At 44.6% G+C, this 17,438-nt stretch overlaps 1 protein-coding gene across 1 annotated transcript in view; it reads right to left on the bottom strand.

Moving 5' to 3' along the window:
* CSMD2 (CUB and Sushi multiple domains 2) overlaps nucleotides 1-17,438 on the bottom strand; it is a gene marked incomplete at its 5' end in the record, with an annotated part of 765,891 nt that overhangs the window by 6,557 nt on the left and 741,896 nt on the right. The window contains 8 exons of the mRNA XM_081962655.1: nucleotides 1,548-1,635; nucleotides 5,484-5,596; nucleotides 7,767-7,928; nucleotides 8,442-8,507; nucleotides 10,199-10,378; nucleotides 11,610-11,721; nucleotides 14,178-14,251; nucleotides 15,331-15,504. Of these exons, the coding sequence (XP_081818781.1) occupies nucleotides 1,548-1,635; nucleotides 5,484-5,596; nucleotides 7,767-7,928; nucleotides 8,442-8,507; nucleotides 10,199-10,378; nucleotides 11,610-11,721; nucleotides 14,178-14,251; nucleotides 15,331-15,504 (969 nt within the window). The remainder of the gene's footprint in view (nucleotides 1-1,547; nucleotides 1,636-5,483; nucleotides 5,597-7,766; nucleotides 7,929-8,441; nucleotides 8,508-10,198; nucleotides 10,379-11,609; nucleotides 11,722-14,177; nucleotides 14,252-15,330; nucleotides 15,505-17,438) is intronic.

Genomic DNA, 17,438 nt, shown 5'->3' with positions numbered 1-17,438 from the left:
CCCGTTTTTGCAAAAAATGGGCCATTTTTTTTGCTCATTTTTTGGAAGGGGGGAGCCCTCCAGGATCACTCTGCAAGCCCCCTAAAGGGTATTCATATCCTTTTTTGGGGGGGGGAAACGGGCTCGTTTTCGTGAAAAACAGGCCATTTTTTGGAGGTTTGTAGAGTGTAAAAACTATTTTTTTAATTTGCCTCTTCAAAACCTTGGTGCGTCTTATACTCCAAAAAATAAGGTAAATTTCAGATTTAATCCCTGGCACCTCTAATTAAATAACCTCGGATGGGGTTAATGAGAACAGTAGTTGAGTTAAAGTCATGAGAGGTAGAAGGCTTGACAAAAGTGCTGGTAGACTTATCCATTCATTCACAGTCACTTACTCGTTCTTCAATGAGAAAGATGTTTTTTTTTTATGAGACAAAACAAAACATGAAGCCTTGTATGGTTTTTTCCCCCCAAGATGAATAGACAAATGTTCCTTTTATTTGATTGATTTTATTTACTTATTTAGTTCGTCAAACATGCACAACATAGCAGGTATAAATATAAACATGGACATGAGCACATGAAATGAGTACAAATAAATGGGGACAGTAGGACGGGGACGGAAGGCATGCTGGTGCGCTTATGCACGCCCCCTTTACAGACCTCTTAGGAATGGGGTGAGGTCGATAGTAGACAGTCTTAGGTTAAAGTTATGGGGGTTTGAGGAAGAAACCACAGTATCAGGTAGTGCATGCCGGGCATTGACCATTCTGTTGCTGAAGTCGCATTTTCTGCAATTGAGTTTGGAGTGGTTAACCTTGAGCTTGTATCTATTGTGTGCTCGTGTATTATTGTGGTTGAAGCTGAAGTAGTCATTGACAGGTAGGATGTTGTAGCAGATAATTTTGTGTCCTACACTTAGCTCAGACTGTAGGCAGTGTAGTTCTAGGTTGTCTAAGCCCAAAATTTCAAGGCTAGTAGCATAAGGGAATCTGTTGCGAGCAGAGGAGTGGAGGACTCTTCTCGTGAAATACCTCTGGACTTGTGTTGATGTGTGTTAATGCCCGATATACAGTGGGGATTCCAGACAGATGAGCTGCATTCGAGAACTGGTCTGGCAAAGGTTTTGTATGCCCTAATTTGCAGTACAATATTCCGGAGAAGAGGTTTTGCAAGATTAGGTTAACAACTCTTAACGCCTTTTTGGGAATTTGAAGCCCAAGACCCCAAAACAGTGTTCACACTTAACACTATGCACACAATGAATAGTATAAAACTACATTACAAATGTATTAATAACATTGACAAAATGACTATATTAAGTGTTGAACAGTGATGGTGAGGGGATAGAATTTGGCAAAATTCTGGAAATGAACTTATTTAAGCAACACCTGAAACTGAGTTTTACAAAACGACAAAAATTACATTGGAAAGGCAGAAAAACAAGCAACTATATACAATAGCTGATACCCCCTGAAACGTAAATGGAAAATTTCACAACTCTCATATTGCTTATATAAATTAAAGTTACTGTTTTGGGTCAACTTCAAAATTAGTCAGCTTACCTAGTCTTTGGAGACCAAATTGTCCAAAACCTTTGCCATGGACAAATCCTTGGTAGACAAATGTTCCACTTGAAGCTTCTGGGGTGACCTGTATTTGAAGCAGGAAATGAAAAGATACTGCAAAATCCAAATGCAAAGTGGAAAAAAAATCAGCGATAGGAATAGGACAATTATAGTTTTAAAGATGATTTGTCCAGAAATTATCAGATTTATTTAAAATTATACAATACTTCGATAAAAGCACATGTTTGATTTCACAGCAAAAATCCATTGCTGAGGAACAATAAATTACTAGAAGGTATGTGTCAGGCCCGCAGTTATATTCCTTTTTAGGATCTTTGGCCTGCCACACTTTCTATTAATTCACTATGCTATTAGTGTAGTAATTGGGAGGGGGGAATAGAAAGGAGTAGAATTGTGGAATGTATTGTTGTCATTCCTTTCTAGAAGCCCAAAGTCATCTTTTGTCTCCGCACCTCTGCACCTAACCGGAACCAGTGGGGTGGAGATGCCAGCATGGCTGAAGAAGATTGGACCATGTGATGGATTTATGGGTGTGGGGATAAGATCATGAACTTTCAACTGGGTGGAATCCCAGGAAGCTTTTAGATTTGGGATTTCCACAGTTTGTTGCCAACATGTCTGTCTTATTAAATTGGAACTTTAAGGATAGCTCTGCCTTGGACTCTGATTTAATTCTGCATGATGTTTGGAAGGCTGACACTATGATGATAATGAAGGAAGTTCCTTGACCAGAACGATAAAAGCTATAAATGACTTAGATGCTCAATGGCAGAAAGTGAAGAGGAGCTATAAGAGCCTCTTGATGCGAGTGAAGAAGGAGAGTGCAAAAGTTCGCTTGAAACTCCACATTAAGAACACGAAGATCATGGCATCCGGCCTTCTCAATTCCTGGCAAATAGATGGGGAAGAAATGGAGGTAGTGACAGATTTTATTTTCCTGGGCTCCAAGATCATTGCAGATGGGGACTGCAGCCAAGAAATTAAAAGACACTTGCTCTTGGGGAAGGAAAGCTATGGCAAATCTAGACAGCAGACTAAAAAGCAGAGACACCACCCTGCCAACAAAAGTGTGTATAGTCAAAGCTATGGTTTTCCCAGTTGCAATGTATGGCTGTAATTTCAATGGAAGGCTGAGCGCCAAAGAATAGAGGCCTTTGATCTCTGGTGCTGGAGAAGACTCCTGCGAGTCCCTTGGACTGCAAGGCGATCAAACCAGTCAATGCTAGAGGAGATCAACCCTGGCTGCTCTTTAGAAGGCCAGATCCTGAAGGAGAAACTCAAATACTTTTGGCCACCTAATGAGAAGGAAGGACTCCCTGGAGAAGAGCCTAATGCTGGGAACAATGGAGGGCAAAAGAAGAAGGGAACGGCAGAGAAGGAGGTGGCTGGATGGAGTCACCGAAGCAGTCAGCTTGAGCTTAAATGGACTCCAGAGGATGGTAGAGGACAGGAAGGCCTGGAGGAACATTGTCCATGGGGGTCGCAATGGGTCGGACATGACTTTGCAACTAACAACCACTACGACAAGATGCTCAATTGTATAACCATTTATGGAATTTTTAAAAAATAGCAATCTGAAAGTCAAACTTAAGTCTGATTCTTCGTGCTAGTACATTCAAAATATGGCTCAAATGTTGTGGTACAATCTTTCTAAAAAGAAATAGAAGGTATGATAGGACAAGTTAGGTAGAGGATCTTGGAACCAAATTACCTGTAGCCCTCAATTTATAACCATTCATTGTTCAAATGAATGGTTCAAAGTTACAACAGCACTGAAAAAAGGAACTTCCAACCAAACCTTGCACTTATGACCATCCTAGTATCCCCGTGGTCACATCGGATAGGAATTTGGACACTTGGCAACTGGCATTTTTTTCCCAACGGTTGCAGCACCTTGGGATCATGTGACCACCATATTGTGACCTTCCCAGCCAGTTTCCGATAAGCAAAGTCAATAGGGGATGCAAGAATTGCTTAATGACCGAGTTATTCACTTAACAACTTTCACAAAAAAAAGGCATAAAAGCGGGCCTGTCTCATTTAACAACTACCTTGCTTAGCCACGGAATTTCTGGTCCCAACTGTGGTTGCAAGTTGAGGACTCCCTCTAGCAGGGATAGTTTTGTGGGGATTAATTTGGTAGTGCCGTCTAGACCAGGGGTATCCAAACGTGGGAATTCTGGGAGTTGAAGTCCACAAGTCTTAAAGTTCCCAAGTTTGGACACCCCTGGTCTAGGCAAAGACAGATATACTGGAAATCAGTCTTCTCAGAGGAATTCCTGTGGTGTTTGTCTGAAGCATCTTCTGCCTTTCTTGGGTCAATTTTGATTGAGACATGCTTGAAGATTGGGGTTTATTTTGGCCTGAGATTGTTAAATGTATAAAAAAAGGCTAGAGGGGTGTTCTTGGGTCCTGGGTCAGTAGATATAAAGTAAATATAAAAGTGCTCACTCGCACATATATGCTAGTCGTTCCTAACTCTAGGGGGCGGTGCTCATCTCCATTTCAAAGCCGAAGAGCCAGCGCTGCCCGGAGATGTCTCCGTGGTCATGTGGCTGGCATGACTAAATGCCGAAGGCGCACGGAACACTGTTACCTTCCCACCAAAGGTGGTTCCTATTTTTCTACTTGCATTTTTTACATGCTTTTGAACTGCTAGATTGGCAGGAACTGGGACAAGTAAGGGGAGCTCACTCGGTTATGCGGTGCTAGGAGTGTGAGCCGCTGAAATGCTGACTTTCTGATCGACAAGCTCAGCATCTTAGCCACTGAGCCACTGTATCACAAAATCTGTATGAGTGGAAGGTTCCTGAATGCCTGAAAGCCTAGAGCTAGTTCAACACTTTAACCATACTTTCTGTCTCCTCTAGTCTGCTAAAGAGAGAACATTTGTTTCTATACTGTACATCAGGACATTCAAGCTCTTTCCATCCCAAATTGTCCCCCGAAAGGCTTAGGGGCAAAAGGTTTGGTCAAATAAGAAGGTAAACAAGAAAGAACTGAAGGAAGTAACCACCCAACTGCATCATCTTAGGAAAAAATATTGCCCTGTTTTACATAATAAATTTTTCAAACTGTTTTCTGGCTTTGAAACATTTTTAAATATTTAACATTTTGTTTGCAATTGTAATTTTCCTGTCGGGCATTTACATTTGTAGCTTCTCACTTTGAGATTGTTTCATCAATGAAAAGCGTGCCTAAATGTCTCTAACGAGAATCATTAGTCAGAGTCTTTTCTTTTTTCTTTGATTAACCATTTAAAAAGAGAGAATGAACAATTGGAGGGAGAGAGGGAGAGGGAGGGAGAGGAGGGAGATAGAGGGAAGAAGGGAGAGATGGTGGGAATGAGAGAGAGAGGGAGGGAGGGAGAGGGAGGGTGAGAGAGATGGAGAGAGAGGGAGGGAGAGGGAAGAAGGGAGAGACGGAGGGAATGAGAGAGAGAAGGAGAGAGGAAGGAAGAGGCAGGGAGAGAAAGAGAGAGAGAGAGGGAGGGAGGGAGAGGGAGAGAGAGGGAGGGAGAGGGAGAGAGAGAGAAACTTATCTTTAGTTTCTCTGATACATAAGATGACAGTTTGCAAGATTTCCTTGTGCCCTCAAAATGTTTCAGAATGAGAACTTCATGAATTCCTACAAGCTGAGAAATCTGAGAGTCACAGACCAGTGGTGGGTTGCTCCTGGTTCAGCCCGGATCGGCCAAACCCGTAGTAGCAGAGGCGGGAGGCACGGAAGCGAGCCCGAACCAGTAGTAAAAATATTTGCAACCCACCACTGTCACAGACCCCAAGGCCATCAGGTTGGGGAATATTATTAATCTTAGATTTTGCTGCTTCTAACCCTCATTGCAAAAGCTCTCCCATCCCCCCAATGTTATGTTCCCCGTCTGTCATTGAAATGTTTCCGGCAAAGACTTACGTGTCCATCCAATGCCCACTTATCATTCTTGAATTTGTTCGTGAAGATGTCCAGCGGCCCTGTAATTTGGTCTACCTGGAGGAGGAGATGGACATCTTCTCTTTTGTAAATACCTGGAAGGAGAAGATAAGAGAGCTGGGCAGTCAAGGTTGATTGTTTCTCTTGTAACGCAGCAAGCAGGGTGAGGAAGCCCCGGCAGAACTGGGGGGGGGGGGGGAGAGAAGGGGGGGAGGTGAAGGGGGGGAGGTTTCCTTGCAATTTGAGAAGACAAGATCTCCGTGTTCTTCAATGCTCTGTGAAGTTAGAACAGGGTTGTATCCGACTCTGGAAAAAAAAATCATACTGGAAAGCTCATCTGTATTACATGCGTTTAGTTGTTTACAAAGCCTGCAGGTAGCATTAAATTATTCAGGAAAATGAACATGCAGGAAAGATAGGAGAGGGCCTTCAAAAAGTTGTCTCCAATTGGGAACATGGTCAAAATTGCAGATTAAAAACACTCGCACACACACATACGTAAGTGGATGAGGCCCAAGATACAGAGATTCTAACCATCTAGACGGGGTGTCAGATCCGTGAATCTGCCATTCTTCAGGGGAAGAGGGGGGGCCCTATACTTCCTCTAGACTTTTCTTTCTTTCCTATACATCCTGTACTTTGGAATCAATTGCTTTATAGAGGTCTGGTACTTTCTCACCTTTCGGGGAATGGGTGGGGAGGGAGGGCCAGGTGGACGGCATCGTTCAGGAAGCAGGCCTGAGAAAGCCTTCACATCACTTTCCCAGAGCCTCCCTTACAAAAAACCCATCTTCACCTTTGCGGATTGCCCAAATCCACATTGGACAGTTAGGAGGGGATTCTAACTTCTTTTATTCCAATTGTATTGCCTTAAGGACCCCAGATCCTGCTTTGCTTTGCCCAGTTATCACTTCTCTTTCAATAAAAGGATCCTTTTTGAAATGCAAAGTTTCAAGAGTCTTGACTTCCTGGATTAAGGGGGAGATTGTGAGAGGCAGGAAGCTCAGAGATCTAGTCCAATCCCCTACTCAAGAAGAAGTCTTATACCGTCCCATGAAATGGAGGCCCATTCTATTTTTGAAAACCTCCAGTGATGGAGCACCCACAAGCTAGTCCATTAATTAATTGTTCTCACTGTCGGGAAATTTCTCCTTCCTTCTAGGTGGGATCTCTCTTTGGCAATTACCTCTTCCACCCATTACTTTGTATTCTGCACTCTGGCGCCCTAGAGAGTAACTCAATCCCCTCTTCTTTGTGACTGTCCTTCAAGTGCTGGAAGAGACCTGCCATGTCCCCCCTAATCCTTCTCTTCAGCAGAGAAGAGACGTACTTCCTCAACTGTTCATCATACAATTTAGCCTCCAGTTCCTTTATCTTCTCTACACACTTTCTTACAAGGTCTCAACATATTTTCTCTATCATTGTTTTTGGGTCATTTGGGTTTCGTATACTGTCAAAACTCAGGTGTGAGCCACATTTTATGGTACACAGTATATAAGCCATCACAGTAAACTATACCATGGCTTATTTGTTTGGTTATGGTAGTATGTTAGTCTTAAGCTACAGATAAAGGTTCCCCTTGCACATAATTATGCTAGTTGTTCCCCACTCTAGGGGGTGGTGCTCATCTCCATTTCAAAGCCAAAGAGCCAGCGCTGTCCCAAGACATCTCTGTGGACATGTGGCCGGCATGACTAAATGCCGAAGGCACATGGAACGCTGTTATTTTCCCACCAAAGGTGGTTCCTATTTTTCTACTTGCATTTTTACATGCTTTGAAACTGCTAGGTTGGCAGAAGCTGGGACAAGTAATGGGAGCTCACTCCGCTAGGCAGCGCTAGGGATTCAAACCACCAAACTGTTGACCTTTCTGTTCGACAAACTCAGCGTCTTAGCCACTGAGCCACCTTTACAGCAAACTATACCATGGCTTATTTGTTTGGTTATGATAGTATGTTAGCCTTAGAATGCGATGTAACATGAATGCAACCACAGAATTTCAGCTGGAGAACGATGACCCCTCCGGGTGTTTAAGCATTGATTTGATTTGCACAATAGACAGATGTTCCAGCTTGATTGTCCAGGCAGACGTGGGTGGAGAGAGCAAAAATAAAGCATTATATTGGCAGTATGAATGTGTTGTTCAGATAAGTTTTGATGGACATCATTTCCCCCTCTGTGTTGTTTAATGGGGTGGACATCAAGGTGGCACCATCTCCTCTTCTCCCACCAGGAATGCAGAAAAGCCCCAACTGGCTGCCTTACCAGAGACTTGCAGCTCCACGCCACTGTGGTCGATCAGGGTGGCATTGACTTTACTGGTGACTGGATCAAAGCTGGTGACAGAAAGCATGGCTGGCTGCTTTTTGCCCATGTATTCATAAGAGCCTTTCCAGAAGGAATTTTTGGCAAAGACATCAGCAGGAACTAGAAATAACCCAAGGCAGAAGAAGACAAGGAGAAGATTTTAGAACAAGTGCAGAAGCCAAACAGGTTGAGAACAGGGGTCTCCAATCTTGGCAACTTTTAAGACTTGTGGACTTCAACTCCCAGAGTTCCTCAGTCAGCAAAGCTTTTGCTGGCTGAGGAACTCTGGGAGTTGAAGTCCACAAGTCTTAAAGTTGCCAAGTTGGAGACTCCTGGTTTAGAATAGTGTTTTTCCACCTTAGCAACTTTAGGAGGAATGGACTTCAATTCCCAGAATTCTTATTTGTTCAATACTTTTTAAAATCAAACTTTGTTATTTCAAAAACAATCAAAAGAAATGCCATTAATTAAGAATCTCCATTAAAAGTACTGAAATGGTTTGAGTTTTCCATCCTTTAAGAAAATTGACAGTGTGTCCCTCTATTTATAGACCTTGAAACTCAAGTAATTTGCTATGCTGTTTCATTTTTTAATGTATTTTTATGCATTTGGTGGTTAGGCAAAAGAGGTTACCTGAGACTTTTGGAAGATGCTGATCCTTTGCAGCCCCCATAGGTCGCCTGCTGGGTCGGACATCCGCTTAAAAGGACAATCAAAGCAAGAGTTCATATCTTAATAAGGTGACATAAACATCTTTAACAACAGATGAATATAAAGAGGATCTTATGTGCCACTGTGATCACTTGCTCTCTTCAACTTGGTGCTGAATTAACTGACTTTCTGGGAAAATATATAGAACTATGAATTGAGTTGCCAAACAAGCTAATCAAACACAACAGAATATTGTGTGAATGCAACCAATATCCTTGGAACTGCCCCCATTTTAAATTATTTTTAAGCCCTTTGTCATTTTTATAAATAGCTCAAGGCAGTGAGCATACCTTCCACCTCCTATGTTGAATATATATGAAACCCGACAAGCTTTCAAATTGCTAAAGTGAGACTAGAACTCAGAGTCTCCTGGTTTCTATCTTGATGCCTTAAGCACTAGATCAAACTTAATATTTTTAATTTAACATAGTTAAGCACGTTCAGTGGTGGGATTCCAAATCTTTTCCTGCCGGTTCTATGAGAGAGCGCTTTGCTTGCACAGCACTCAAAGACCCTCCTCGGTGCCAGCGCTGGTGAGCTGAGCTGTGTTTTTGCTCAGCTGAGGTGTGGCAATCGGCTCTGCCGCGTGAATCAGCTGAGCTAAAAAAACAAGGGAATACAAAACAAGGAAGGACGGGGGCGGGAGGGCAGGAGGGCAGGGCCAGCCAGAGGTGGTATTTGCCGGTTCTATGAACTACTCAAAATTACCACTACCATTTTGCCTGAATCGATCAGAACTGGTTGAATATCACCTCTAAGCTGTTAGTCAAAACAAAAATGTTAGCAGATGGATTCGTTCACTTCTTTAGTCTAGGACCATGATGGCGAACCTATGGCATGTGTGCCACAGGTGGCATGCGAAGCCATATTTGCCAGCACGGCAGCCCCTGGCAACCCTCAGCTCTGGCGTGTATGCCGGCCAGCTGATTTTTGGCCTTTCGGGGGGCTGGGGGAGGCCATTTTCACCCTCCCCAGGCTTCAGAATAACCCCAAGCCTGGGGAGGGTGAAAATCCCCCCCCCCCCGCACTGGAGTCGCATGCACAGGGAGGGGGGTCACTTGGGCATGCGCAGGTGGATAGGCACTCGTCTGCACAAACAGTTTTGGCACACCTTTAGAGAAAGGTTAGCTATCACTGGCCCAAGAAGACTCTATTCCTGCTGGGTCTATAATTATGGATGGTATGAGAGAATAGACAAAAGGGATCTCCCCACTTTTTGTTTCGCTATTTGAACTGGCAAAAGGGATCAACCAAAAAGTTCAGATTTTATAAGGTGCAAATAAAAAACCAAACCAACCATCCCCCTGGCTTTACTCCAGGTGTAAGGTATGCTGGGGACTGATATATGTATAGGATTAATCTGATATAAAGGATTAACATTGATAGAGGAAGATTTGTGTTGTATGAACACTGTTGAGATCCTCCAAAGACAACTCACCAGAAGTGAAAGAAGAATCACACAGAATTCTTGCGTTAATGTTCTGGGTACCACTGGGAGAAAACGGTGAGCAAAATGGGCTTTTGGGTCTGATCTAACAAGGTAGTTTTCAATCCTCTAGGTCTAGGGAACAAGGGACTGAAATAAGAGTGATTTGTCCATGAAATGCAACAGATGGATTTCAAGTGGAAAGAATGTTTTGTAGACATGGAGCTGTCTTTCTGTTGGCAGCTTTGCTTACCCAGGCAAATGGGAGGCTTCCCTGTCCAGCTGCCATCAGCCTTACAAGTCCGATGCTCTGATCCTCCAGTAAGATAAAAGCCACTCTGGCATGAATAGATCAAGGTGTATCCCAGCGAAGGCAGGTCCAGAGCACCCACATTGGCATGGGCTGGGGTATCCGGTTCCTTGCAGTTGTGTGCTGTAAAGACATGGAGGAAAGCATCTCATGGACCCACCATTACCAGGTCTAAGGAAGGGCAGAAGATAGCTTTCCCAAGCTAGTATCCTCCAGATCTGTTTGGACTACATCCCCCAGAATTCCCAGCAGATTGCTGATGGTAATTGGGCATGTCAGGTATTTCACCTGAAGAGCACCAGGTTGGGAAAGGCTGCTGGTTAGGTGAAGATTGAAGTCTATCTATAGCCAAAATCTGGCCTGACTCAGAAGGAGGTACCTTCTGAAACAATGCCTTCAGACACTTCATTTGTCCTTGTTTTCTGGGATTGATCTGTGCAGGCTGGTTTGTATTTTCTCCATTTCCACTTTATCTATCTAGGCAGCAAAAATGAAGAACTGGCATCTGAATATATACTGTAAAATGAAATTCTTAGCACAGAGCAGTTGTTGGCGTCTGCCGGCAGCCTGCGGAGCTGGCAGCAGAGTCAGACAGCGAAGAGGTTGGGTAGGAACATGGGCCAGTCCTGGAGCCTGGGGAAAGCTCGGACAAGGGCTCTGTGTCAGAAGCAGAGAACGGGACAGGGCCATCTGGGAGTTATTTAGTTATTCAGTGAGGCAGAGGAACAGGCTCCCCCTGTTCCCAGTGTGCGCATGTGCAGAGCTGCCAGAAGGTAAGAACAGTTAAGACAGAAGGGACAACTCAGGAGGAAGGCTTGGAGGTGATTGGCCCCTCCCATAGAACATAAAGGAGGAGCAAAGGCACGTGAGCCTTTGCAGGAAGCAACTTGGTTCATGCTGGTCAGTTTACCTTCTGAAGCTCCGTTTTGACTCTTTGCTCCATGTAGCCTTGCCAAGCTAATTGCCAATTAAGTTTTTGGCAGCGTTTCAAGAAAGATAAAGGTGGATGCTTATCAGCCTTATTCCAAAAGACTTTGGCAGCCTACTGTAGGACTCTTTCCACTATTTGGGACTCATTACGGGCTGTGAATGAATGTAATTCACAGCCTTTGAAATAAAAAGAGGATTTTGGGGACTAAGCGTGTACTTTTTACTGTATCAGGAAGCCTAGGTCAGAACAGCAGTGCTCAACTGCAGCCACTTGAAAATGCATGGCCTACAACTCCCAGAATACCCAAGCCATCCATGCCAGCTGAGGGATTATGGGAGTTGAAGTCCACACATCTTCATGCAACTGAGGTTGAGATTCGATGGCATCAACTGTTTTGGCAAAACCGAGGAAGCTAAGACTTACGAATGCAATTTGGTTGAATTCCACTCCATGTCAGATTTGGAAGACAGGTTCTGGTGGTGGACCCTTGCAGCAGATATCCTTTATCACACTTGAAGAAGATGACACTTCCAACCTGTTGTAATGAGAAACAATGTAAATTTAGTATGTTGTGTGAATATAGCATGAGTGAATATAGTGTCAGGCGTGCAGTTGGAATGTAAAAGCTGATAAGTTAGTGAAACAGTTCCATAACAAATTTCCCGATAAGCCAATTTTCCCCTGGGAGGAGTGGGGAAGAGGTGGGTAGTTATGTTTATGTTAACCCCCTACATTATTCTTTTACAGGATATGCTTTTCTTCTGAGGAGACGCTGCCTGTCAGGCCTACAGCCATCTTTTCTTTTGGATCTTTGGCCTGCCACACTTTCTATTGTTCTACTATGCATTTTCTATTGTGGGAAAATGGGAGGGGGGGATTGTATTGAGTTAGATGCTATGTAGCCATAACAAAATTCTTTCTAGAAAGCCAAGGTCATCCTTTGTCTCTGCGCCTCTGCACCTGACCGGAACTGGATGGGTGGAAGCTGCCAGCGTGACAGTGGAAGATTGGACCATGTGATGGACTTGTGGGTGTGGGGGCAAGATCTTGAACTTTCAACTGGGTGGGGAAAACCGGGAAGCTTTCAGATTCGGGTTTTCCCAGATGTGCCAATATGGCTCTCTTAATAAATTGGAGCTTTGAGCAATACTTTGGCTTGGTCTCTGATTTATTTGGGGATGCTATTTGGAATGCTGACATATAGCCACTCATCTAGTTAAAGCAACTGATCTAGTTAACGATGGGTAATTCAATCTCACATATTACCCTTCAGACCTGTCCTTGAAAAAGTGACCAAGTCAGGTCTGAACTTGATTTAACTTACAGTGGCCAGTGTGATGAAGCTCCTTTTGCTCTTGAGTGATTCAGACGTGAAAGATATGTTTGTGGTTCAGACAAAAAAACAAGTGGAACATATAACAAAATGTTGCCGTGTGCAATGTTTTGGGCTCCTGATTCTAGTTGCGATGTGAGTTTCTCACACATAACATTATATTTTGAAAAGTTCATTCTTATGATGTGATAGAAGCACCCTTTTCCCTCAAAAAAGAAGGTGCATCTTATACACTGAATACAGCATTTTTGGCCTACCAAAACCCCACCCCCTTTGCAAAAATGGACGTGCAGAGGGTTTAGGAGGCTTGCAAAGTGCTCCTGAGGGCTGTGGGGGGGGGGGCATAAAATGGGCCATTTTTGACACCAGCCCCCAGGAGCCCTCTACAAGCCTCCCAAAGCCTCTGCATGCCCCCCTCCCTATTTTTTGCAAAGAACAAGGTGTGCAAAGGGTTTGGAAGGCAAGCAGTGTAAAAACTTTTTCTTTTAATTTACCTCTTCAAAATCATGGTGCATCTTATACTCCGAAAAATACGGTAACTTTTTGGGGGTCCATCATAATTTAGCACCATTGCTTAGCAACCACTCATAAGTCAAGGACTACCTGTATGGCCACTAAGAGTCAACACTGACTTGATGGCCCGTGACAATTCAATCACAGTGGATAGGAGCACAGGAGATTCTAACATTTGAACTCCCCATCTACATACGGGAGGACAGTAGCTTTATGAAAAAGATCAGCAATCTTTTCATGTGGTTGGCACCACTGCCTAGTCTCACATGATGGGGCTATCCCTCCCTTTCCCCAAATTGAACATTAAAATTAAAATGGCCAAACATTTTTGAATTTGTGTTGTGTCTGAATATGTTAACAATCTCCTTTTTGAGAGGCCACTGTAATTTCATGAGAATCTTATAACTCCGAAAAATATGGTATTTACGATCCTGATTCAAAGTTCCTATATCTGGGCCTATCACCCATGATCACATGACCACATTGTTGTTGCTCAGCATCAGGCCCAAATTTATAGCCATTTGCAGCATCCCACATGGCTTCAATTGATGGTTCTTTTGAAAGAATGGGTGTCCCCTTCTTGTTTCCGGCAACAACTTCCCTATAGCATGGGTTCACCTAAGGAATGTGGTATTAATGGTCATAGCACTCATTTTATGCAACCACTTAATGACCGCTGCAAAAAAGGTCACAAAATGTCATACGATGACCCACTTTATGGCCGCTCCGATTCACAATTCAAATTGTGGGTTGAATCACAGTTGTAAGTCGAGGATTCCCTGTATAGATTTCCTCCAGCTTGAGATGCCTTGTTATTTACTAAGGGAGGCAACTCTATTTGATTCTGTCTCCGTTAGAAGCACAAGCATCATCAAGGACCACCTCTGAATCGAATGAAAGGTCCCTCCGGCGAAATCCTCCTATTGTCTCCCTCGCAGAACAGCTTAATCAAGAGATAACAACTCTCCAAAGAGAGATCATCACTGTCTGTGCTTTGCATAAAAGGAGGATGAATATATTCAGTCCTTGGATTAAGGATGACAAATTAGCAGTTTCGGCTATATGATATAGATCAAGAAGATTGTTCAGGGCGAAGGAGAGAAGAAAAGAAAGGAGAGAAGGAGGAGGAGATGATCATATATTACCTGATAACCTTGGGAATTGTTTTGAATTCCAAAAAGGGGCACACCTGGATCCATGCAGGTTGTAACACTTGCGTCTGAAAAGAAAAGCAAACAAATGTAAGCGCTTAATTCATTTCTGTGTGTGTGTGTGTGTGTGTGTGTGTGTGTGTGAGAGAGAGAGAGAGAGAGAGAGAGAGAGAGAGAAAGGAAGGAAGAGGGAGAGAGGGAGGGAGGGAGGGGGAAAGAGAGAGGAAGGGAGAGAGTGAGAGCGAGGAAGAGAGGGAGGGAGGGAGAGAGAAAGGGAGAGAGAGGAAGGGAGAGGGAGGAAGGGAGAGGGAGAGGGAAAGAGAGGGAGAGAGAGACAGACAGACAGAGACAGAGACAGAGCAGAAAACACTCTGCCTCAGTGAGACACTTCATGTGGACTCCAGCTCTTCTGGAGTCTTCTTCTGGTTCTAGGCCAGTGATAGCTAACCTTTTCTGGACTGAGTGCCAAAGCACCAACGGGCATGAAAATGCACGTATGCATGCCCGAACCCCCAACATGCAATGCATGTGTGGGCCCCATAAATGCGCCCTGCTCCCCACGCATGTGTGCACAGCCCCCCTGTACACGCTCCGCCCATGCACACACGCCCCCCCCCCCACATGTGCCCTGCCCTTCCCCTCGCACATGCACGGCAGAGACCCGACGACCAGCGGCCAACGGGAAGTGCACACGCAGGCAAATTTCCCTGGTCTAAACTAAAAAAAAAAAACAACAACCCAAAAACGAAAACCCAGAATTAAACTTTGGACTCAACTTTCTGTGATTATAGTTTTCTTTCAAACATGTTTTGTATCAAATGCCTGTTTAACAAATATGGCAAAACAGTTGCAAAATCGGGATGACTCACTTAGCAACCTTGTTAAGGGACAAAAGTTTTGGTCCCACTTGTGGTTGCAAAATCGAAGGCTACCTGTATTTCATATTCAGCAGGTGGTGACAACACCTTGCTTGGGAATTAAATAGGATTGGATCCGATTAGTATTTTGGTGGGAGTTTTTCAGGGAATATTAAGATATAAAAGTTGGAAAACTTTCTGGAGTAGAGCAATGGGAAACTAAACTAAAACCAAGAAAAGGCAGAGGCGTTTTTATTATTTTGTTCCCCAATAAAGTCCCATCTTGTTACCGATGCAGCTTGGCTGGGTCCCACTCCATGATCCATCGGCCTGGCAGAACCTCCGCGCTGATCCCACCAGCACTAATGGGGGCAGACAGGAATAGGAGACGGAGGAGCGGTAAGTAAAACCTCGATCTTCACGTCGCCCGTCTGCTGGGATTCCTGGATCGCCACAAAAGACGGCTGCAAAAAGAATGGTCAAAGGACTTCAGTGAGAGACATTTCATTGGGATAACCAACCTTTTGTAACATCCTATGTCTGGTGCATGCAGCCAGTGAGCCAAGATCCCTAACTCTTTTGGACCAGCAGGGAAATATAACATATTGAATATGTTTTGGCTGTGCAGATGAAGAAGTAAGACAAAGACCTGAGCTTCTAAACCAGGGGTCCCAAACGTTTGGATCTCAGGGACCACTAAATTCATAACTTTAATCCTATGGACCACTAATATGATCTGCCTAATGACCAGCTGGGTGGGCGTGGCTAGGTGGTCATGTGACTGGATGGGTGTGGCCTACTTGATGTTACTGACGTGGAGGGGCGCCTCTACTCACCCCTCCCCTCCCAGCCACTCCTCGCCTGCCCGCCCAGGCTCCTTAGGGCCCCAACAGGAAGCAGTTGCTGGAGCTAAGCAGCCACCATGAGAAAGAGTTGGAAAAACAGCTCAGATCAAATTGGATCTGACTGAGGAGGAAGCTCAGCAGAAGCATCTCACTGAGGACTACAAGCATAGGCTTTCCAAGCAGAGGGAAGGCCTGCAGGAGTGCAAAGCCAGGTACTGGCACCTGGAAGCTCAGCAGGCTGAGATGGTCAGCCAGTTCTAGGCCATGATGCAGTCCTACTTCAGCTCTTCGCCACCAGCGACACTTCCCTCCAGCCTTCCCCCAAAGCCCCCAACCAGGAGGCTGAAGCTGACCCCAAGTTGGAATTTCTGCCCCCTTCCGACCTGCACAAAAAGACCCCAAAGGGGGAGACTCTGCAGCAACACAAGCATTCATTGCATGTATCCGGCCCAGGGGGCGTAGTTTGAGGACCCCTGCTTTAGTGCAATATAAAAAATGCAAATATTTTTTCTGCAGACCACCAAAATTTTCTCACAGACCCCCAGTGGTCCACGGAGCACCAGTTGGTGATCGCTGGTTTAGAGAATATTTGTAACCTGGCTAGCAGAAGAGAGCGGCCAGCTTCTTTCTGCACACTGTGTCTCATTGTCAGTGAATGTTTAATCTATTTCCACCTTCCCGCTCTCTCCTGGCAGACTTGCTGAGAGAGAACAGAAGGCTAGCTTCAATTTTCTTGCTTGCCTTTGCTTGAATTCAAAAACAGAGCTTCCGTTGGGCAAAACACCACCTTTTTTGAACAGGAAAGACTGTTTCTTCTGCAGCAGGTGGGACAAGAAATGCCAGACAGAAACTCATATTCTGCCAAATGTCTGGGTGGGGGAAAAAAGCATCTTAGCACACTAGCACTGACACAAACATTCCACACAATTGCAGGCTAGATTCCCTTCTGATAAAACTGATCACTTTCCTTTAATTGCACACCTTTGCTTTCGGACCTCTACTCCAAAGAGCTTTGATAGCATCTGTTGTGGCCCGCCAGTGGCCAGCAGAGCTGGCAGCAGAGTTGGACAGCGAGGAGGTCGGGGAGGAACATGGGCCAGTCCTGGAGCCTGGGGAAGGCTCTGAGGAGGGCTCTGTGTCAGAGGCAGAGAGGGGGCCAGGGCTGTCTAGCAGTTATCAGCTGCCTTCAGAATCGGACATCAGTGAGGCAGATGAATAGCTGGAGCATGTTCCCAGTGTGTGCATGCACAGAGTTGCCAGATGAAGGGAACAGCTAAAGAATAGGGGTCGACTTGGGAGTAAGGCCAGAGGTGGACAGTGAATGGTCCCTCCCATAGGGAATAAAAGAGGAACAAAAGGGGAGGGGTGTTTGCAGGAGACAATTAGTTTGCTTCATTGGTTCATGACTTTCCAAGACGCATTGCCAAGTTTTATAGATATTGACCTGGCAGCTCTCCAAACCAGATAAGGTCTGTGACTGTAAATCCTCCCTTGAAAGACTTTGCTGGATGTGAATGAGCAGAATTCACAGTGAATGAATAAAAAGGGTTTTT

Source organism: Natrix helvetica (genome assembly GCF_964273705.1).
Source record: "Natrix helvetica genome assembly, chromosome: 9".
Taxonomy (NCBI): domain Eukaryota; kingdom Metazoa; phylum Chordata; class Lepidosauria; order Squamata; family Natricidae; genus Natrix; species Natrix helvetica.
The sequence above is the reverse complement of the archived record's forward strand: the minus strand, read 5'-3'. Positions and strand labels throughout refer to the sequence as shown.